The 22,960-nt window shown below is 47.7% G+C and overlaps 1 protein-coding gene across 1 annotated transcript in view; it reads right to left on the reverse strand.

Annotated features, from left to right (window-relative positions):
• Positions 1-422: 422 nt before the first annotated feature.
• The window catches only part of COG7 (component of oligomeric golgi complex 7), a 69,322-nt gene continuing 46,784 nt past the window's right edge, over positions 423-22,960 (reverse strand). Inside the window, exons 13-17 of the mRNA XM_064362571.1 lie at positions 20,796-20,936; positions 15,055-15,138; positions 9,905-10,019; positions 2,656-2,799; positions 423-826 (exon numbers count right to left, since the gene is read on the reverse strand). Coding sequence (XP_064218641.1) covers positions 660-826; positions 2,656-2,799; positions 9,905-10,019; positions 15,055-15,138; positions 20,796-20,936 — 651 coding nt within the window. The 3' untranslated portion in view covers positions 423-659. The remainder of the gene's footprint in view (positions 827-2,655; positions 2,800-9,904; positions 10,020-15,054; positions 15,139-20,795; positions 20,937-22,960) is intronic.

Raw genomic sequence — 22,960 nt, forward strand, 5'->3', positions numbered from 1 at the left:
AGCATAAGCTACAGACCTGTATCCCCAGACATGCCCAGAGTGCACAGCATGGTAGGTGCACATGGGAAGTGCTCGAAAATGCATTGAAGAGGGAAGGGGCTGGGCGTAGTGGCTTACCCCTGTAATACCAGCACTTTGGGAAGCCAAGGAAGGCAGATCACTTAAGGTCAGGAGTTCGAGACCAGCCTGGCCAACATAGTGAAACCCCATCTCTACTAAAAATACAAAAATTAGCTGGGCATGGTGGCAGGCACCTGTAATCCCAGCTACTCGGAGGCTGAGGTGGGAGAATCACTTGAGCCAAGGAGGCGGAGGCTGCACCTGGATTTAAGTGATTTAAGATTGCACCACTACACTCTGGCCTTGGGCGAAAGACTGAGAGAAAAAAAAAAGAAGGATAAAAGGAAACAGCCTTCTTGCATTTCACAATAGTTATTTATTCCATTTTTAAGATCAGATCCTTTTAAAAAATTATCTAAAAAGTCTTCTCTGATAAATAATACATCTGTAATTTACAACTCCTTTTTGATTATGCAAATGAACCTAGTCTTTTTAAAGTAACTTCTGCTCAATCCTGGGCAGAGTTTCTGAGCAAATCTGTGCTGGCGAGTCATGGAACAGCAGTCCTGGCCCTCTTGGTGGTCAGGTGGGTGGTGGGGTCAGTAATTCACATTCCGCATGGTGGCCACAGTGGTGGCCAGGCGACGGGGCAGGCCTTTGCTGACCTGTCTATAGTCCTCGGGCCTAGCCTTCAGGAGCGTCACAATGTGCTGGAGGGTGCGGGATGGCTGCAGGCCCAGGGCGTCCATCACGTTGATCAGATAGTCTGTGGGGCAGAGAGGAGACAGACAGAGCTCCACAGACTCAGCGCCAAGCAGGACAGAGCCCCACAAGGCCTCCCCTGAATACGAAACAGAGAAGCTGCCCTGCCAAGTCCCTAGATGCAGGGCGCCCACCCTGCCCTCAATAGGTAGCACCCTTTTCTCCCGGGGTTCTTCCCACAGGGTCAGACCAGACTGTGAGCTTAGCTTGAGTCCAGGAACTCTAATTTAATAAAGAACTAACCAACATCACTCCCATCCCCACCAACACACACACACACACACACTGGCAGGTACCTACTCCTTTACAAGTTTATCCATAAAACTGTGAGCTCCACTTGACTGCCAGCCAAGAGCTGCAAACAGCAGGCGCAGAGTCTACCAGGACATTTTTGTTTGGCCAGCAGTGTTTTTTGTTCTGTTTGTGCTCATGCTTAATTTGAATGCCTTTCAGGTGTGCAAGCTTTGCCACAGACCTCACTACTCTCTATCACCTTACACCCTGTCAGTTTCATATACCAGCCTTACCTTCCCTGCCCCTAACCTCACACCCTTACAGTGTAAGCTCAGTCAGCATGGGAGCTGCCTAAAGCTCTGTTGTCTCATCTTAGAACTACAGCTGGCACACAGATGCTCCAGCAATGCTGAATGAGTGAAGGAATGAATCTGCAGGGGGAGCTTAAAAGGGAGGAATAACAAGGACAACTGAAATTGAGGGCAATCCCTAGATCTCACTCCATTCACTAGTTCCAGTTGATTCTCTTCCCCCTGCTGCTGCCTGTACTAACAGAGAACACCACTGCTCACTTGAATTCTCTCATCTCTTTCTCGGAAGGGAAATAGCCAAAAGACTGCCTGTTCCTCTGTAAGTGCTGAGAGCTGACTATGAAATGAGCAGGGGTCAGGAACTCAGGACAGCTGGACCCCAGGCCTGCTCCATCACTAGCAGCTCCAGGACCCGGAAAAAAGCACCTTGCTTCTAGTTCTTCTTCTGCAAAACGAGAGGTAGAAGCTGGCTGAGCCTGGCTCAGCCCTGTTGTGGTCACCAAGGACGTAGCTCTGGCTGGGTCCCCAGGGAGCTGATCTTTCAGGCTTTACCACCTGTTCTCCTGACCACCCCAAGAGCTGCATTAGGATAAAAAGCCAGCAAGGCAATGGAATGATATCAAGAGACTGGGGAGATGCCCTGCCACCTGCCGGCAGTAGCCCCAAGCTCAGAGCACACCTGGGCAGTAAGGCCCTCCAGGGATGAGGCCAGGCAGGAGCAGAGGGGACACGCCCACTAATGTGGGAGGCAGGATGCTATCTGGATGCAGACCACAGAGTGACCCTGGCCATGTGGCCTTGTTATGCAACTGCCTCAGGCCTCCGTTTCCTTACCGGTATGATGGAGAACAGAGCACCCACCTCACAGGGAGTTTGGGGTTACATAAGATGGTGGGTGTGAGTGCTTGGTTCAGCACCAGGCATGCCTAGTATGCAGTAAGAGCTCATTAAACACTGGTTGGAAATTATGGTACTAATGGAGCAGGCCAGGCAGGGCCAGGTGGGGCCAGGCCGCAGGACTTGCTGAAGCTTATCTCACTGAAGCTCCCCTCAATGGTTCTCAAGTCCTCTTTCAAAACACAGATGTCTGAGCTTCAACCTGGGATTGCTAAGTCAGAATCTCTTGGGTGGAGCCTGGAGAACCTGAATTTTCAACCAGCTTCAGAACCAAATCCACAGCTGAAGCTAAGGGGAGACGTGGGATGAGATTCCTGGAGGGCAAAGGAGAAACTGACAGATGCAGCGGGCAAGAGCTGCCTCTCCCACCGCCTGTCCTGTGGGGACCCACCGATGTCAGTGGCCAGCTGCTTGGCAGAGTGCGGGCTCAGCTCGGGGATCTGGAGGATCGCATCGCAGTAGGTCTGCATCGTGGCTCTGGCGATCGAGCCCAGCCAGTTGTCAGCCATGTTGTCCAGCTCAGGCAGTTCATCCCCTGAAAAGGAAAGGAGGTCACCAAGAAAATGCAGAACCTGCTCAGTGATCTGGCCCGCAGTAGCTGCTGAATGCACCAACATGCCAGGAAGCTTCCATTCTTAACAGGAAACATAGGAAACTGAGAACAGTAACATCTTAGGGCCAGGTGCAGTGGCTCACGCCAATAATCCCAGCACTTTGGAAGGCTGAGGCAGGCAGATCATTTGAGGTCAGAAGTTCAATTCAAGACCAGCCTGGCCAACGTGGTGAAATCCCATCTCTGCTAAAAATACAAATTAGCCAGGCATGGTGGCAGGCACCTGTAGTCCCAGCTACTCAGGAGGCTAAGGCAGAATTGCTTGAACCTAGGAGGCGGAGGTTGTAGTGAGCCAAGATGGTGCCACTGTACTCCAGCCTGGCGCCTGGTGATGGAGTGAGACTCTGTCTCAAAAAAAAATAAAAATAAAAAATAAATTAAAAAAAATACATCTTAGGTCAACCAGTATTGACTAAGTACAATGAGGATTCAGAAAAGGAAGCAATCGGGTTAATAACATAAGCATCCCCAAAGGCCTGGGGACTGAGTCCAGCCGTGCAGTCCAGGAGGATTTCTGCAGACTGGAGGGAGGCCCAATGAGGGGAGCCCAAAACCAGAGGGTAGGTGAGTAGACACAGATGGGAACAAGGAGACACCAGCCCACCACCAGGAGGCAGAGCACAACAGTCAAGACAGAGGTCACATCAGAATTGAGACTCCCTGGCTAAGAAGCTGAGTGCTACCTCACCCCTCAGGTGTGATTTTCACCTGTAAAGTTTGTGGCAGGGGCGGTGTGGGGGCGGGGGCGGTAACACCCCAGGCTTTACTGAGCTGCTGTGGGAAGTTAGAGAATGCACACAAGGCCCTTGGCACGGGCTGGCACACAGTGTGCTGCGATTAGTGCTAGAATGATTACAGGGAGGGGGAGGCGGGTTGGGCCATGGACAGCACCTGAGAATCACATGGATCCCATGTCGTGGGAGACAGGGAACAGCTGTAGGGTCCCAGTGAGGTAGGAGGCGGGACTCAACTCTAGAGGCAGGGCTGGGACACCAGACCACATTGAGGACTAGCTCACACAGGGACAGGGTGAAGGCAGCTTTCCATAAATACGCCCACCAGCGCCATCTCAGTTTACCACTGCCATGGCAACACCTGGAAGCTACCAGCCCTTTCCACGGCAACAACCTGACAACACAGAAGTTACCATGCTTTTGCGAAAATTTTCTGCATAATCCTCCCCTTTAATTTGCAATGCAATCAAAAGTGGGGATCATCATGACTCCGGAACTGCCCTGAGCCGCTGTTCTCAGCACGCGGCCTACGGGGCAGCCCCACTCCGCAGGACAGTCACAGAGCCATAATACTGCCATCCCAATAAAGCTGCTTTCTTCTAACACCAGTTCACTCTTGAATTCTTTCCTGAGTGAAGCCAAGGACCCTCTGGGGCTAAGCCACAATTTGGGGCTCACCTGCCCTGCATCATGACCAAGGCTTCAACATGAGAAACCCATGCAGGCAAGCTGGTCAGGCTGCGGCGAGGTGAGGCGGGAAGATGAGGCAGCTGTCCAGACAAGACAGGCGGGCCTAGCCTCCTAGGGAGAAGAGGCCACTTGATGCCAGAATGGAAAGAAGGGGGAAATGAGAGCAACATTTAAAAAAAAGGATGAGGCCAAGCAGTGAAATAAGATACGTTTTGAAGACAAGGACACTACTGTGAGTGCTAAAAATAATAATACAGAATATAGACTGGGCGCAGTGGCTCACACCTGTAATCCCAGCACTTTGGGAGGCCACAGTGGGCAGATCACTTGAGGTCAGGAGTTCGAGACCAGCCTGGCCAAGTTGGTGAAACCCCATCTCTACTAAAATACAAAAATTAGCCGGGCGTGGTGGCAGGTGCCTGTAATCCCAGCTACTTTGGAGGCTGAGGCAGGAGAATCACTTGAACCCGGGAAGCAGAAATTGCAGTGAGCCGAGATTGTGACACTGTACTTCAGCCTGGGTAACACAGCAAGACTCTGTCTCAATAATAATAATAATACAGAATATAAATCTACACACAAAGTACCATCGGCTTACAGAGCAGAGCCAGAGGGCGCAAGGGAAAATAGAAATATCAATATGTTCCACAGTGGGATATTGTCATAGATTTTTTCTTTTTAAGTTGTGATACTGTTTTAGACACAGCATCTGTACAAAAAGTACAAGTTAGAAGGCTAAAACAAAACAAAACAAAAAACGGGTTGGTGACAAATGAGCCCAAAGGTAAGATGTAATCTGGGGTTTCTACCATGGAAACTGACAACTGGACTTGCAACATGGCCAGAAACGCAGCTTTGGCAGTGAAGCTGCTTTGGGAGAGAAACCTCCTTCCTGCTGAATTTGACTAGACAGTAGAATACCCAGAAAAGGCCGAACATAACCAGAGGCCAAATACCTAGACTTGAGAGTTACTGGACAGAGATGAAAACTGAATAAAAGGAGAAGTGAAAATGAGGCAGAGCCCTCGGCTGAAGCCTCAGGGTACACTCCGAGTTGAGGGGGAAGAGGTGCCTCACTGGACATAGCGGGTGACAGGCAGTCATTTGCTCACTGCACAAACCCTGATTTACCAATGACCTGCTGGGTGCAGAGCTGCTCTGGGTACTGGTGCTGGATGACCCTGCATTTATTGTACTCTCTGGGCACAGGAGAAAGAAGGCGTTCATCACGCACAGTGTAGTTGGCGTTGCAATGAAAGTGCATTAAAAGATTAACAGGAGCACGGAATTAGGAGCAAATATCTTCACTTCAGGCTGCCAAGGAAGAGTAGAAACAAATGGGCTGTTTGCCAAACACACATGAGGAAAACCATTCCGAGCATGGGGCAAAAAAAATTGTTTTTAAAAAGTGTCCATGAGGCCAGGCCTGGTGCCTCACGCCTGTAATCCCAGCACTTTGGGAGGCCGAAGCGGGTGATCACTTGAGGTGAGGAGTTTGAGAACGGCCTGGGCAACATGCGAAACCCTGTCTCTACTAAAAATACAAAAAATTAGCCGGGCGTGGTGGCGTGCACCTATAGTCCCAGCTACTCAGGAGGCTAAGGCAGGAGAATCACTTGAGTCTGGGAGGCAGAGGTTGCAGTGAGCCAAGATCACACCACTGCACTCCAGCCTAGGCAACAGAGCAAGACTCTGTCTCAAAAAAAAAAGTGTCCATGATAACAAAGCACATGCAACATGATCCTAATTATGAAAAAGTGTGTGGGGGGGGGCGGCGGGGATAGATCTGCAAAGAAAGATGTATGGGACAACAGTCCCTAAAATGTTACCAGTGATTCTCAGAGTGGTAATTTTTTTTTTTTTTTGGAGACAAGAGTCTCACTCCATTTTCCTGCCTTAGCCTCCCAAGTAGGTGGGATTACAGGCGCCCACCATCACATCTGGCTAATTTTTTTATTTTTAGTAGAGACAGGGTTTTGCCATATTGGCCAGGCTGGTCTCTAACTCCTGACCTCAGGTGACCCACCCAATCAGCCTCCCAAAGTGGTGGGATTACGGGCGTGAGCCACTGCACCCGGCCTCAGAGTGGTAGATTTTTAATCAGAGAAAAAGATTTTTTTTTTTTTAATAGAGATGGGGTTTCACCATCTTGGCCAGGCTGGTCTCGAACTCCTGACCTCGTGATCCACCTGCCTCGGCCTCCCAAAGTACTGGGATTACAGGCATGAGCCACCACGCCCGGCAAGAGAAGCTATTTTAAAATTAAGAGGCCAAGCGTGGTGGCTCACGCCTATAATCCCAGCACTCTGGAAGACCAAGTTGGGAGGAATGCTTGAGCCCAAGAGTTTCAGATCAGCCTGGGCAACACAGTGAGGACTCATCTGTACAAAAACTAAAAAATTAGCCAGACATGGTGGCATACACCTGTAGTCCCAGGAAGGCTGGGGAGGCTGAGCCGGGAGGATTGCTTGAGCCCAGGAGTTCGAGTCTGCAGTGAGCTATGATGGCACCACTGCACTCCAGCCTGGGTAACAGAGTGAGATCCCATCTCTAAAAATAATAATAATATTAAGAAAAAGTCTGGAGTGGCAGAAATCTGAGTGTGAGCAGTTGAGAGACAGAGGTGGGAAGAAGGGCAGATGAGGCTGCCAGCACTTCCTGGAGCAGGGAGGAGTTTAGATTTTATCCTGTAGCTTTGAGTGGGGGCATCAGAGGTTTTTATGCCAGCAGGGAACAATTAGTCAAAAGGCAAGGACAAGTACTAACACATGGAAGCAAAAGGCAGAACTCAGGAGAGAAAGGAAATCTCAGGAAGGACGGTGTTCAAGGCCAGGCAGATGAAATGCTTCTGCATTTGATTTGGGGAGCAGCCTTGGAGCCACAACGACCTCTGTCTTCTAGGTTCAAGCAATTCTCCTGCCTCAGCCTCCCGAGTAGCTGGGATTAAAGGCGCCTGCAACCATGCCTGGCTAATTTTTGTATTTTTAGTAGAGACGGGGTTTCACCATGTTGGCCAGCCTGGTCTCGAACTCCTGACCTCAAGGGATTGCCCATCTTGGACTCCCAAAGTGCTGGGATTACAGGCGTGAGCCACCAAACTGGCCCCAAGACTTAGAAAGGTTCTACTTATCACATCTCTTAGAAAAAAGCTATTTATCTAAGCAAAAAAGTTCCTACTGGCTGTTCGCCCTTGATTCTTAAAATCTGCCATGCTAAAATGCTAGAAATCACCAGATTAGAGATGGATGTTCACTGTATAATTGTAATTTTCTCTCTGTTTGAAATTTTTCACAATGTTGAGAGAGGTAAAGAAAAAAATACCCAGATTGGCTGCTTCTTTTAACCATTGTTAAAATTTTACTTTATGGTTGGGAGGGGATCCCTCACAAATAGAAAGCAATTAATAAACATTTATTAAGTGAATGAGTAAACTAATGAGTTGAATGAATAAATGAACAAAACAATTACATGTTCACTACATCTCTATGTGTTTTAGAAGACATTATATTCTTCCTAATGTGGTATAACAGACAGTATACCCAGCACCGCAGTTTTCTTGCCAAAAAATGTGAAGCTGCACTGAGTCCTTCCTTATCAATAGAGATATATAATGAAATATTTATGAGTGAAATCATAAGGTACTTGGGATTTGACTTAAATACCCTAGCAAAGGCCAGACATACTGGCTCATGTCTGTACTCCCAGCACTTTGGGAGGCCAAGGCAAGTGGATCACTTGAGCTCAGTAGTTCAAGACCAGTCTGGGCAACATGGTGAAATCCTGTCTCTACCAAAAATAAAAAAATTAGCGGGGCATGGTGGCGTGTGCCTATGGTTCCAGCTACTCGGGAGGCTGAGGTGGGAAGACCACTGGAGCCTGCGAAGTTGAGGCTGCAGTGAGCCCTGCTTGCACCACTGCATTCCAGCCTGGGCAACAGAGCAAAACTCCAGCTCAGAAAAATGAATAAAAATAAGAAAAGTCCTATTTCTTGTGGCAAACTGTGTGGATGCTGATCCCTTGTACCAGAAGGGAACAGTTACTGCACAGGGGGAGTGCTAAGTGACTCACATGGGGAGGTAGGCACAGGACAGGTGGGCAGGGGAGAAGATTCGAGGAAATACGCAGTCCTTTCCCAGGTAGAAAGGATCTGAGGGTGGCTGTTTCTCCGAGGGCAACACTTCCCGGGGCCCAGTCTGGTCCTGGACTTGCCCAGGAAGACCTTTGAGTCCACCCCTAATAAGGGAGTATCCCCACTCAGTTCCTCAAAATGGAACAACCTGACTTCTCCTCTTCAGGCTGGGATCCCCTCAGCCTCCCCACTCCTCCTACCTCTTGGGCCCCCACCTATGCTTGGCCCCCAGCTACCTCCTCCATTCCGTCCTTTCCTCATGTTCCTCACCTCCACGCTCATCATCTTGCACTCTGTGCCCTGACTGGTCATTTCTCCTGTCCCCATCCTCCTGCCTCTGACCCCCATTCAGCCTCCATCTGACCCTCATCCTCCCATTCAACCTTTCTCCTGCACTCCACCCCCTCACCCACAAACTCCCTCTCTCAGTCCCAAACTAGTTCAGAGAGCCCTGACAACAACCCCCAGACAGCAGCGCAAGCTCCTTATCTGGGTGTGGCCGACCAGTGTGGGCTCTACGGCCCTTAGAAAGCAGGGACATAGCTGGCAGTGGAGCCAGGACAGCTCGGAGCAGTACCCCTGCATGGCCCATTTACTCTTTTTTTTTAATCAGAGTTTATCTAATAATCAGGCAGTTACCTTGTCTTCTTTCTATTTGCATTTACATAAGATATCTTTTAACAGCCCTTGATTTTTAACCTTTTTTTTTTTTTTTCTGAGACGGAATTTCACTCTTGTTGCCCGGGCTGGAGTGCAATGGCGCAATTTTGGCTCACTGCAACGTCTACCTCCAGGGTTCAAGTGATTCTCCTGCCTCAGCCTCCTGAGTAGCTGGGGTTACAGGCATGTGCCACCACGTCCAGCTAATTTTTGTATTTTTAGTAGAGATGGGGTTTCGCCATATTGGCCAGGCTGGTCTTGAACTCCTAACCTTGTGATCCACCCGCCTCAGCTTCCCAAAGTACTGGGATTACAGGTGTGAGCCACTGTGCTCAGCCTTTAATCTTTCTTTTTAAGAAATTTTTATTTATTTATTTATTTATTTTTGCGACAGGGTCTCACTCTATCATCCAGGCCAAAGGGCAGCGGCATCACCATAGCTCTCTGCAACCACAAACTTCTGAGCTCAACTGATCCTCCTGCCTCAGCCTCACAAGTAGCTGGAACTACAGGCAGGCAGCACTACACCTGGCTAATTTTTTAACTTTTTTGTGGAGACGAGGTCTCACTATGTTGCCCAGGCTGGTCTCAAACTCCTGGGCTCAAGAGATCCTCCTGCCTCCATCTCCCAAAGTGTTAGGATTACAGGCGTGAGCCACTGCACCCAGCCCACCTATGTTATATATTGACAATTATTTCCAGAGGAGTTTGCAGAGCTGTGTGTGTGGAGAGGTGAAAGTGCTAGGAACAAGCATCCAGGCCAGGCATAAGCATCATCTAAATCCCATCAAGTCCACCCACGGTCCCCGCTCACCCTGCTCAGGAGGAAATGGCAGCTTTCCGGCGTGCAATGCCAGCTCTAAGGCAGAGTCTTCCTGAGTCACAAATGGCTCAAGATTCAGGGGGAGGGACATGATGTACTGCCCGATCTGAAACAAAAGAAAGCGCTGTTAGCCTGACATTGACACATACAGGTTATTACTTTATAGGTACATTTGTGTGAAAGCAAATGGCAGAGCTAGACCTGAGGTGATCCCAAGTCAGATCTTTCCAGTATGTGGCAATGTTTGCTATGGCAGTACCCTAAAAAAGAATCCTTGGTAGCTTGCAGGTAGATTATAGATTCATCCTTCTCATAATGGCCCCAATATTTCTGGAATGCATTCAACACAATCTCTATCTCAAATGAAGTAATGGATATCAAAATGCTTTGTAAAATTTGAAGCACTGTGTAAATATAAGTATTATTACTGTTCATAAGTGAAAGACCAATAAGATACTAGCGTCAGAAAGTGTGGGGCCAAGCAAGAATTCAAATCCTGTCTTCTGAGGTCAAACGCAGTGGCTCATGCCTATAATCTCAGCACCTTGGGAGGCCAAGGTGGGTGGATCACCTGAGGTCAGGAGTTCGAGACCAGCCTGGCCAACATGGTGAAGCCCTGTCCTACTAATAGTACAAAAATTAGCCAGGTGTGGTGGGTGCCTGTAATCCCAGCTATCCAGGAATCTCAGGCAGGAGAATTGCTTGAACTTAGGAGGTGGAGGTTGCTGTGAGCCAAGACCATGCCATTGCACTCCAGCCAGGGTGACAGGGTAAGACTCTGTCTCAAAAAAAAAAAAAAAGAAAAATCCTGTCTTCTGGATTTGGATCTGATTCTCTCACTCCTAGATAATATAAACAGAAGAAGAAAGGAATTCTGTCTGGGAAAAAAGCCATTTATAATTATAAATTAATTTGGAGAGAAAACTATACTGTTTTCATAATACAAACTCTTAAAACTAAAGATAGACAAAACTCTAGCTGGTGGGGAATTGCAAAAGGTCATTTGCAATTGTCCTAAAAGACATTTGGGACAAGCCCACAATTAGCCCAGTCTTTGTCATGTGCTTGTCAGATATCCATGTGATATCATGAGTGTATTTTAGACCACTATTTCCTATTTCTATTATAATTCATTGTTCTGTGTCTTAAGGTAAGTATATGTTTTGTTTCTAAATAAAGGGGTTGACCTTTCAGGTTTCAAAAAGATAATACATCTTTTTAAAAGGTCTTTGAGCTTGTTGTTGCTTTTTTTTTTTCCCTGCTACATATTAATTCCATGACATTGATGTCACTGATAATTCGGTAAGCTCAAAGTCAGGGGACTATCGAAGCAAGATTTTCTCAATCTGGCCTCACACATGTCTACATAACAGCAGGCTCCTTTGAGGGTGTGGTGTCCAGAAGTTAACAGAGACTCAAAAATTTACCCAGCCCAGAGAACTACAGGATGGTCATGCCCTTGCTTCCAAACATTCCAATGGTCTGGCTGTGTAAGTGCAAACATCCATCCAATAGTTCACTATGTTTAAACAAATAAAATACAATTATTAGTTTTGTGTCCCCCCACTTTTGTTTTTTTTGAGATGTTGTTTTGCTCTTGTCGCCCAGGCTGGAGTGCAATGGCGTAATCTCGGCTCACTGCAGCCTCCACCTCCTAGGTTCAAGCCATTCTCCCACCTCAGCCTCCCGAGTAGCTGGGACTATAGGCATGCACCACCACGCCTGGCTAATTTTTTTTTGTATTTTTAGTAGAGACGGGGTTTCACCATGTTGGCCAGGCTGATCTCGAACTCCTGACCTCAGGTGATCCACCTGCCTTGGCCTCCCAAAGTGCTGGGATTATAAAGGGCCTGGTGTCCCTTTATAAGAGGTACACAGATGGTAAAATAAATCAGCATTTCTTTCTTTCATGTACTTAGTATAATCTTTCACCCAAAGTAGGCAAGTGGTCACTTACCTCACTAATAAACAGCTACTATAAATTTCAGCTTGAAATGTTAACAAATTCATCATTTTTCCCCAAGGCTGGAGGAAGAGAAGGATGCTGATTTCTGGTATTAGAATTTCTCCATACTATAATAATTCCTCTCAACAAGCCCTTCCTGAACACCTACTATGTACAAAGACCCCAGGCATACTCCTGTATTTGGTATGCCTTTCATCTGTAGCCATAAGCTTTTAGCTAAGTCCACAGATTCAGTTTTACCTTGTACATATGTTTTTTTTAAATTTCAAAGCATTTTCTCCTATTTCATCTCTTTACATTGCTCACATGATTCTGTGTGAGTGAGGGCTTTCACCAATAAGGTGAAGTATCATTTAGGCGCAAAATTTCAATCATCTGCCATCTCTGACTGCAGTCAATTAGCCTTGGACTTTGGGATTGCTAGGGTTCCTAGAGGGATCCCACGGTGCAGGATTCTCCCAGGGGTCTTGTCTCTATTCACCCTTTGGAAATCAATGCGGAAAGTGCTGCTTAGCATCACACCTGTGGATATTTGTCTACTATTCTCACATATTCAATAAATATTTCTTGATATCCTGGTTGGGTTAACTCAGTTACTTGGGAAAAATGAAAAGTTTTGAGGTCAGACAGACTTGGGTTGGAGTTCTGGTTCTACCACTGTGAGAACCTGGGCAACTTAATCTATCAGGACCTTGGATCATCATCGCTGAAATGAGGATGACCTCATATTACTTCAAAGGGATGCAGTGAGGGTGGAATTAACACATGTGCTATGCATGTAAAGCACCTGGCGTCCTAACCAAGCAGCCACTGGGTAAGTGGCCACTTCCTCCCAGCCCCACTCCCACTGTGAAGGAGGAGGGCTGCCACACCCCATCTCACGGGCATGATCCGGCCCAGGCACTAACCAACCTGGCACTGGCACTGTCCCTGCACACAGTACGTGTTCAATTAGGTGTTCCTTTCCTAGGTTCAGGTCATCAGCCTCCAGGTACAAGTCAGGAGAACAGCAGCAGGCAGGGAATGGCCCAGGCTTGGAAACTCCTCCTAGCCCTCCTTCCCTCTCTAGATCTCAGTTTCTTCAACCTTTGAATCAACTTGGTAGCCTCTCAGGTCCCTTCTAGCACTATCATTTTCTGAATCAATTTAGACTGCAAGCATACTACCTCCATTCTAAAATCAGATCATTTGGCCGGGCACAGTGGCTCACGCCCAGCACTTTGGGAGGGCAAGGTGGGTGGTAAACCCAGCACTTTGGGAGTCCAAGGTGGGTGGATCACTTGAGGAAAGGAGTTCGAGACCAGCCTGGCCAACATGGTGAAACCCCGTCTCTACTAAAAATACAAAAGTTACCGGGTGTGGTGGCACATGCTTGTAATCCCAGCTACTTGGGAGGCTGTGGCAGGAGAATGGCTTGAACCCAGGAGTCGGAGGTTGCAGTGAGCCATGACTGCGCCACTGTACTCCAGCCTGGGCGACAGAGCAAGCCTCTGTCTCAAAAATAAATAAAAATAAAATCAGATCATTCTCACGGGTTGTAAAGACCAACCCACATCTTAACAGTTTCATCAGTAGAGGGTATCAGGTGCCCTGGGAAATAGAAGGGAAATGACTATTGTTTTAGATTTTTGATATTGCCCCAAATGAACAGAGAGCAAAGAGCCAGCCACCTCACTGCCTGCCAGTGGGACTGCGATGCATGTCTTCCAGTTATACAACATGTACTTTTTTTTCCTGAGGCAGGGGTTGCTGTGTTGCCTAGGCTGGAGTGCAGTGGTGCAATCACAGCTCACTGCAGCCTCAACCTCCTGAGCTCAAGCAATCCTCTCACCTAATAAAAAAGTTAGCCAGGCATGGTGATATGTCCTGTGGTACCACCTCAGCACCCCAAGTAGCTGGGACCACAGGACACATCGCCATGCTTGGCTAATTTTTTTATTTTTTGGGGGGGGTCCCCCTATGTTGCCCAGAATGGTTTCAAACTTTTGGGCTCAAGCAATTCTCTCGCCTTGATTTCCCACAGTGCTCAGACTATAGCATGAGCCACCATACCCAGCCTAACATTTATAATACTTTTAAAATTCCTTTCTAATTATTTCAGCAGAGTCACAACTTACACATAGGGGTTGGATTCTAAGGCAAGAGCCTAAGGCAGAAATCACCTTGAAAAATCCCAGAAATCTCCCATTGTAAGAGGTGAGTGTGGTTTGGTGTATATTACTCCTCTGTAGTATTTCTTATGTGCACTGAGCAACCGAACTGGACTGCAGGAAGGAATGGAAGGAAAGGCCATGTGCAGGTGTCTGGGTGACTGTCAATTCCCAGGGATGAATGGGGAGGGCAGCAAGGACTCCATGTGTCCCCACTCTCCTGCATGGTTTATTCTTTCTTTCTTTTTTTTTTTTTTTGAGACAGAGTCTCACTCTGTTGCCCAGACTGGAGTGCAGTAGCATAATCTTGGCTCACCACAACCTCCACCTCCCAGGTTCAAGTGATTCTCCTGCCTCAGCCTCCCAAGCAGCTGGGACTACAGGTGCCTGACACCACGCCCGGCTAATTTTTGCATTTTAGTAGCAAGATGGTTTCACTATGTTGGCCAGGCTGGTCTCAAACTCCTGACCTCACGATCTGCCTGTCTCAGACTCGCAAAGTGCCGGGATTACAGGCGTGAGCCACTGCGCCCAGCTTACTCTGTTATCTTTTAATATTAAGCCTCTATAACTGCAATTCTTCTGAAGAGATTTGTTTGTTGCTATGAAGTTAAACATGAAAGCACTCCCCACAGAGCCTGGCACATAGTAGGTGATCACTAAAAGCTGGATCACCACAAACACACACTATTTTGAAAGTCACAGGAAGAATTTGGCCACCTGCCTCCTGACTTCCCATGTCAGAATTTCCTATTAGACTCTCCACTCTGACACTCAGGTACTGGCCGCATCTCATATAGAAGAGATGGTGAAGGAGTGAGAATGTGCTGGGGTCTGGAATCACCATGTGGCTCTGCTGCCTCTTCTTCAAGTCCAGGATCTGGGTGCAGACTACCCCAAAACACAGCTACCCAAAGGGCCAGAAAGTACCCATGAGGAAATGACTACTATAAGGGCCAGAATCAAAAGACAAGGAAGGTCTGATAGGCTTGGACCACCCAGGAGAAGCACACAGAAGCTCTTACGTTGCTGATGTACTCAAGTGGGGTGAGACTAAAGGCGGGCAGGTCATCCGTGAGGGTTTCTCCGATGCCAGCTGTGTTCCAGCTCTAGGAGAGAAAGGAGAGGACGCAATCAGTACCCAGCAGCCAGGCAGTCAGGAAGGCGCCATCCAGAAATACACAAAGAAGAACGTGGCCTTCCCCGGAGGCACTGTCTTTGGTAGGAGCTGACCTTTGGAGCCTCCACCACTCAGCAGGCAGGGGCTTCTCTTTTATAAAGCTTCACCTGGAAGCCCGCCATAGAGAAGGCAATGGTTTCTCTCTCCGCATTCCTGCAGGTCCATAAAACAGGAACTGCCACGCTGGCTGACCTGTAGGGTGGGAACTGATCCCTTTTGTTTATCTTGCTGAGACTGTGACAGGAGAGAGTCAGATATGTTTTGGTCCGAGTTTCTCTGCATAGCGGGGCCACCGTGTAGAGAGGTGCTGGGTGCAGGCAGCCTCACTACCTCGTGGATCCTTAGCACCCTAAAGAGAACAGGACACCCTGAGGTCCCCCACAGAGGCCATGTGTCAATCCCTTATCTGGGAGGGAGGCCTAGGAAGCCCCTCTGGCTGCAGGAAAAGCCAAGCCTCATTCAGCAATACTGCTTTACCCAACTAAAGTTGCTTTTATTTCTCACCACCTACTGGATCTGTTTCCCAACTGATTCAGAACTCAGAGGGATGTGATGGGATGGCACCTCCAAAGCCCAACAGCTGCCCCTCTGGCCTCTCTGTGGTTCCCCTGTGAGAGGAGAACCTCAGCACCAACATGTGTTCCTTGCCATTTGGAGTGGAAATGTCCTCTGTGTTGCTGTGTGAGCCTTCTCAGCATTCTGTATGGAGGTGGGCGAGGCACCTGTGCACATGTGCTCACAGGCTTCAGCGTGGCACACCTTCACACAGAAATCTCGCTTCTTACTTCCAACCTGAGCCACTCTAAAGTCAGCCTGGAAAACAAGGCCCTTCCTGGCTGAACTCTGGGAGTGACTCCGGCGGTCACGTAGGAACTGCTGTCTGCAGCCATCTGATGCCAGATCCAGTTGCCTGATCCTTTAAGTAGCATTCCGGGAATGGAATGACCATGTCCACCCCTGGGTCCCAGCCCAGGCTCTGCCTTGGCAGGGCTCCCCACGCTCTCTAGCGCCCACTCCATTTGGTCTCATTTTCTTCTATGTAAATGAGATCTTTTCTTCCCTACCCCTGGTCCCCCCAACCCCTGTCCTACAGTTTTCTAGACTCTGTTTTTGCTTGAGAATCCTCTTTCGTCTCAAAAGAGCCTACTTTGCCAGCTGACTCCCAACCCACTGAGAAGGAACACGCCAACCATCCACATTTACCAAGTCCCCAGGATATCGAGTGTCTTATGCTAGGCTTTGCAGAGAAGGTACAAGAAATCTAAGATTTGCTCCTTGCTCTCCAAAAGGGAAGCAAGGCCCCCAACACACTCCCAGCCTGTACACCCCGCATCTCCCATCCTGTTTTGGCCCCTCCCCTCTTCCCCCTGCAGGCACATGAGTGCTGCCTCCCACTTCTAGAGCTCTCAGTGTCAGAGGCCAGGTTTTACAGTAAGAGTTCAGAGGAGCAAGAGCTCAGGGCAATTAGAGAAGGGGCAATGCCTGTGGTGTACAGAGGCAGAAAGAGGCTGGAGGGAGAAGGCGCAGCTTTAAACACCAGGCTAAGTAAAGGCTTTACCTTCAACAAATAAATTGCAAGGGAGAAATGAGAGAGAGGGGAAGCTTATCATTCAAAAAAAAACCACAAAAGACATCCCAGTAAATCTCAATGTGCAGGATCCTGGATCCTAGATCCTGACTCGAAGGGTTAAATTATGCCATTTATAAAACAACTGGAAATTTGAACACTGATGACATTAGGAATTCCTTTCCTGTTTCTTTTTTAGGGTTGACTGTGGTACTGTGATTATTTTTAGAGTCCTTCTAGTTCAGATGAGGGGAATGTATGAAACAGGATGGCTAGGATGGATCATGGTTGGAGCAGGCGAAGAGTATATGGAGTTCCTTACACTCTTCTTCCTACTTTTGTGTATGTGTGAAAAGGTCCAAATAAAAAGTTTCTAAAAACAGACAATTCAGACTAGCCCTGGGGAGGGTTTTCAATGAGGAGAGACAAAATCAAAACAATGTTTTGTGAAGGTGAATACAGTGGCTCTGCAGAGGATTGGGGTGGGGGGCAGATGAGAAGCTCAAAAACAGTGCAGAGATGATGAGAACACCAGTGGAAAGAGGTGCGGGACACAGAGAAAAGGAAGGGACAGTAATCCTTGGTGGTTTGCTGGCAAAGAGGGGTGCAGTAAGGGGGCCGAGATGGTGACAGGTTGGGAAGCAGAGTGCAGGGAGAAGCAATGGCTTCCAGGAGACCAAGAGCAGGTACCGACGTGTGGGGTGAAGACCAGCATCACCGCCATCCATCCCAGGGACCGCAGCCTGGAGGCCCTGAGAAAGGCCTCAGGGAGGAGGCAGGAGGAGCAGCCTCAGAACACGAACAGGCAGAGGAGAGAGGGAAAGAATGGCCGGAGTGGAAAAGAATTTTGGAAGAAGGGCAAGACAGAGTGGCTTAAAAAGCAGCAGAGGGCTGGGCGCAGTGGCTCACGCCTGTAACCCCAGCACTTTGAGAGGCCGAGGCGGGCAGATCACTTGAAGCCAGGAGTTTGAGACCAGCCCAGCCATCATGGTGAAACCCCGTCTTTACAAAAAATACTAAAATTAGGCGGGTGTGGTGACGCTTGCCTGTAGTCCCAGCCACTCGGGAGGCTGAGACATGAAAAGTGTTTGAACCCAGGAGGCAGAGGCTGCAGTAAGCGAAGATCACACCACTGCACTCCAGCCCGGGCAACAGAGTGAGACTCTGTCTCAAAAAAAAAAAAAGAAAAAAAAGCAGCATAGAATGTCCTTGAAGAGGGCAATAGGGAAATGCTGCAGGTCATTTTTTAATTGTTCAAAATTTATTTAAAGCGTCCTTCAAATGGGCTTTTCTATCCATCTGTCACCAGGTAAAATAGGTAAACTTCAATAATCTATTTTGAAATCAAATATAGTGTTGGTTTGTAGTCTTGGAAAATAAAAGGGCAATAGAATTTACCAGCAAATGCTGAAAACAAACATTTGATGACCAGGGTTTAATTTTCAAATCCTTAAGGCCGGAGTGTTTGCCTTGGTATCGTGTGCTGGCACCCTCAGAGCGCTTCTCCTAATCTCCAAAGCCACCTGTGCCCATTCCCAAGGGCCCACGGTGCTGCGGTGAAGCCGTAATGAGAAGGCAGGGCCAGGCACCCAGGAACTGTACCATCATAATGAACTCTGGAATGCAGAAGTAGAGGGAAAAGGACGGGGAAGCACCAGCCCTGTTTAAATGTAGAACTAAGCCGGGAAGCCCTGAGATTTTAGAACAGAAGGTCAGTACCATCAGCTTTGACAAAATAAAAATAATACAAATAACCGAATCTGGAGGCGGGGGAGGGGGCAGGAGAGAGACAAGGAATGCTAATCCCCTGGTCTTTCAGTGGATCATACATATCAGTATCTGTCTGCAGTGGAAACAGGATTAACAAAAAGCAACAGCAACTCCAATCTCTTCATAGTTTTCATAATCTTTTTTTTCATAATCTTGGAGAGAGCTTCTGGGGAATGAGTATCTTTTGTGGAGGAAAAAAAAATCTTGACCAGGCGTCGTGTCTCATGCTTGTAATCCCAGCACTTTGGGAAGCCAAGGTGGAAGAATCACTTGAGGTCAGGAGTTCAAGACCAGCCTGAGCAACCTGGTGAAACCCTGTCTCTACCAAAAAAATACAAAAATTAGGTAGGCATGGTGGCAGGCACCTGTAGTCCCAGCTATTCAGGAGGCTGAGGCAGGAGAATGGCTTGAACCCAGGAGGCAGAGGCTGTAGTGAGTCGAGATCATGCCACCACACTCCAGCCTGGGTGACACAGTGAGACTTAGTCTCAAGAAAAGAAAAGAAAATTGTCTCAAGTTCAGTAATTCCTTTGGTTTCATTTAGTGTCTCTTTTTTCTGATTAAATTGAAATAAAATTTATAGTGTGCATATCTTGTTTTTCTTAAAAACAGCACTATAGTATAATTCCATTTCTTCCTATAGATTTACCTGCTGATGCCCACTCAGCCTTTAACATGTGTATGGGCATGCAGGAAGGGATGTCTGGGTTGCTGGACATCAAAATGCTGACACTGATTAGCAGCAGAGAATGTCACTTGAATCTTCCCTTGAAGAGGGAAACGCTGCAGGTCATTTTTTAATCGTTCAGTGGTGGCACCTTGAAGGTATTTATTGGATTTTTTTTCTTGTATTGCTTGAGTTTCTAAAAATAAATTCATATACAATTTTTATTGTAAAAAATCAAGTTAAATCATTCTTCTTAAAAAATGCGAATCACAGAAAGGAAGAAAACTACCACTTATTACACATCTACTCTGTGGCCAGTGCTGTGCTACATTCTATCAATATACAAAATCTCACTTAATCCTCACCAATCTATATGGCAGGTGGATCATGAGGTTAGGAGATCGAGACCATCCTGGTCAACATGGTGAAACCCCATCTCTAATAAAATACAAAAAAATTAGCTGGGCATGGTGGTATAAACCTGTAGTCCCAGGCACTCGGGAGGCTGAGGCAGGGGAATTGCTTCAACCTGGGAGGTAGAGATTACAGTGAGCCGAGATCATGCCACTGCACTCCAGCCTGGTGACACAGTGAGACTCTATCTAAAAAAAAAAAAAAGAAATAGATCTCATGGCATTTTGCACAGAAAAATCATGAAGAGTGAAAATCACAAACTTCAAGGGTAGAAAGAACCTCATGATTGTGTCGTTTAACTGAGCCCTTTCACGGATGGGAATCCTGACTCCCAGAGAGGGGGTGAGGTCTGACTGAGACCATGCAGGAGCCCTTGCAGGCTTTCTAGACAGTGGCAGAAAGCAGAGCATGTTTGATTTTGCCAGATGAGTCATTGTCATTTTGTAAAAAGATCTCTTGGTTATTAAAGGCCCATAACTGGAATCCAAACGGCCCTGAAGAGTCAGTAAGATACATTAACCAGGGAGCTGTCCTGCCCAGTAATCCAAAAGGAAAGTGACAAGATCTGGACCGGGGGAAAGACAGCAAGTAGAGAAAACAGTACTAATAGGCAATGCCTTGAAAAATCATTCTGACAACCAGAAAAGGGAAGAGGGTGCAAGGAAAGGAAGGCGAGGCGATTCTGGAAACAGCCAAATAGAAAAGGTATCAAGGAAAGAAAGGAACAACCCTCCAAAGCCCACTCAAAAACACAAGATCAATTCTGATAAGTCACTCCCCTGTGTAAAGTTCCAGAACCAATTCTCCAGAAACACTGTGAAAATCATTCCATCGCAAAAGACAATTAGCTCTTCTGACCTGGCCTAACCTACGAGGCGGCACATAATCTCTCTTACTTCTCCACTGCTCCAAATGGGGAAAGTTAATCAAGCAATTTTAATAATCCTGAGAACTGCCTGTGAATAAAGTATCAGAGTCACTACAATAAAGATAAGAAATTCATGCTAAGCAATGAGGTGAAATTGGAAAGTGACTCTTTCCAGCCTGGGAGAGTTAAAGTGGGATTTTCCCAAAGCTCTTGGAGCAGGGAGGGTTAAGCCCACACTCAGTATGTTTGGGTTGGAGGCTGGACCCGGGGGGAAATCTGTTTGGTCAGTGGGAAACTCACGTCCATCTTGGAAATGAGCAACAGCTGTTGTTTGATGCGCAGGAACACAGAATCAAAAGCCAGCTGGTGGGCCTGCTGGTTAAGCCGAGTCAGGGCTGCTCGAGATGCAGCCAGTAGGTTGTGGTTGCTTGACCCTTTTTCCTAAGACGAGAAAATGCAAAAGGCAGTTGTTAGGCCCGAAACCCAACCCAAGTATTAGCTAGTTAACCATTTTGAAAACTCGCAGAGAGGAGAATTGGGGGGGTTCGATGCAACAGTGGTTCCCTAACGTGGCTGTGCCCCAGGCCCCCCTGGGGAACATACTGAATTACAGATTCCCGAGCTCAATCCCAGAACTACTGCAACAGAGTTCACTGGGGTTAGAGCCCAGGAATCTATATTTTAAATTCACTTTCCCAGGTGATTCTGATGCATCTGGGCTAACATGAGCTCACGGACTAGCAGTTTGGGAAAAATTCACCTGTGACTATCCCTCAGGGATAGAGGAGGAGGGAAGATGGCGGGGAGCAGATCAGAAGCTTCACATATAAACCAGAGTGATGGACAGAGCCCTAATTCCTAGGGAGCTCAGGTCAAATATACTGGGTTGAAAGCCAGAGTATGTACAACCTCCACAAGTTCCAAGGAATTCCAAATAGCCTGAGAAAATACCGAGGTAGAAAGCATAACCTTAGTTTTGCTATTATAAATGAACCGATTACAAAAGACATAAATCAGATTAGCAATAAAGATAAACAGAGTTGCTTTAACCGAATCACAGAAGCATGGATGAATGAGTTTACAGAATTGCTTTAAGAAGTGTTTGTCAAGCTCAATGCAGCCAGTTGGTGGGTCAAGGTGCAAAGAGATGGGGAGGCCCTGGGAGAATAGCGCCGAAACTCAGACATGTCCAGGCACCCTGTGCAGTTCATTCCCAGAGTTCTAGGCCCTGGATAATTTTCTACTGCATCTGGCCGGACACGGTGGCTCACATCTGTAATCCCAGCACTTTGGGAGGCTGAGATGGGCAGATCACCTGAGGTCAGGAGTTCCAGGCCAGCCTGGCCAATATGGTGAAAGCCTGTCTCTACTAAAAATACAAAAATTAGCCAGGTGTGGTGGTGCATACCTGTAATCCCAGCTACTCAGGAAGCTGAAGCAGGAGAATCACTTGAAGCTGGGAGGCAGAGGTTGCAGTGAGCCGTGATTGCGCCACTGCACTCTAGCCTGGGTGACAGAGTGAGACTCCTTCTTGGAAAAGAAAAAAAAAAATCTACTGCATCTGTTGCTCCAGGAACAGCAATGTCTCCTCTACCTATCACCAAGAATGAAGTTCAATCCATACCAGTGAGGGAGGGGGATGGTTCTGCAAAGGATGCCCACGGTCTTCTTATAACCCTAGAGGCCATTCCCAGAGAGTTGTGTGACTCATTCCATTTATTAGGAAGTCCTCCTGTCCCGAGACCCCAAGAGGCCCAAAGCTCAAAGTCAAGGGCAGCTTTATGGCAGGCAAACTAAGAGTTTAAAGAAAAAAAGCAGGAGAGAACACCTATCCCCAAGCCCTCGTGTTCTCATGTGGAGGAACTCGCACTCAGACTCCTAGTGACTCTGCAGCCTGGCTCCTCCCTTGGGAAAGAGGAGTGACTTCTCTTGCTCCTCTCTGGTGTCCTGGGTTGGAGTCCTCTGTTACAGGTTCTGCCTGCCTGCAAGCAGTACACATCTGGTCCCCTCTCCTGACCTGTGCAGGGTCAGGGGCTGTCCAGCTCTGTCTGACCAGCTGACAAGTTTCATTCTGGAGTGAATTACAGCAAGTCCCCCTAGCTGCAGATCTAAAGCCACATTCCCTTTTATTTTTATTTATTTTATTTTAAGATGGAGTCTTGCTCTGTCACCCAGACTGGAGTGCAGTGGCACAATCTCAGCTCACTGTAATCTCTGCCTCCCAGGTTCAAGCGATTCTCCTGTCTCAGCCGCCACCCAAATAGCTGGGACTATAGGCGCGTGCCACCACACCCAGCTAATTTTTGTATTTTTAGTAGAGATGGAGTTTCACCATGTTGCCCAGGCTGGTCTTGAACTCCTGACTGCAGGTGATCCACCCGCCTCAGCCTTCCAAAGTGCTGGGAGTACAAGTGTGAGCCACTGCACCCAGCCTGTACCACGGTCTCTAACCTGGCTTTCATCAG

Source organism: Aotus nancymaae, unplaced genomic scaffold (assembly GCF_030222135.1).
Source record: "Aotus nancymaae isolate 86718 unplaced genomic scaffold, 86718_ANA_hifiasm-v0.15.2.pri h1tg000049l, whole genome shotgun sequence".
Classification (NCBI taxonomy): Eukaryota; Metazoa; Chordata; class Mammalia; order Primates; family Aotidae; genus Aotus; species Aotus nancymaae.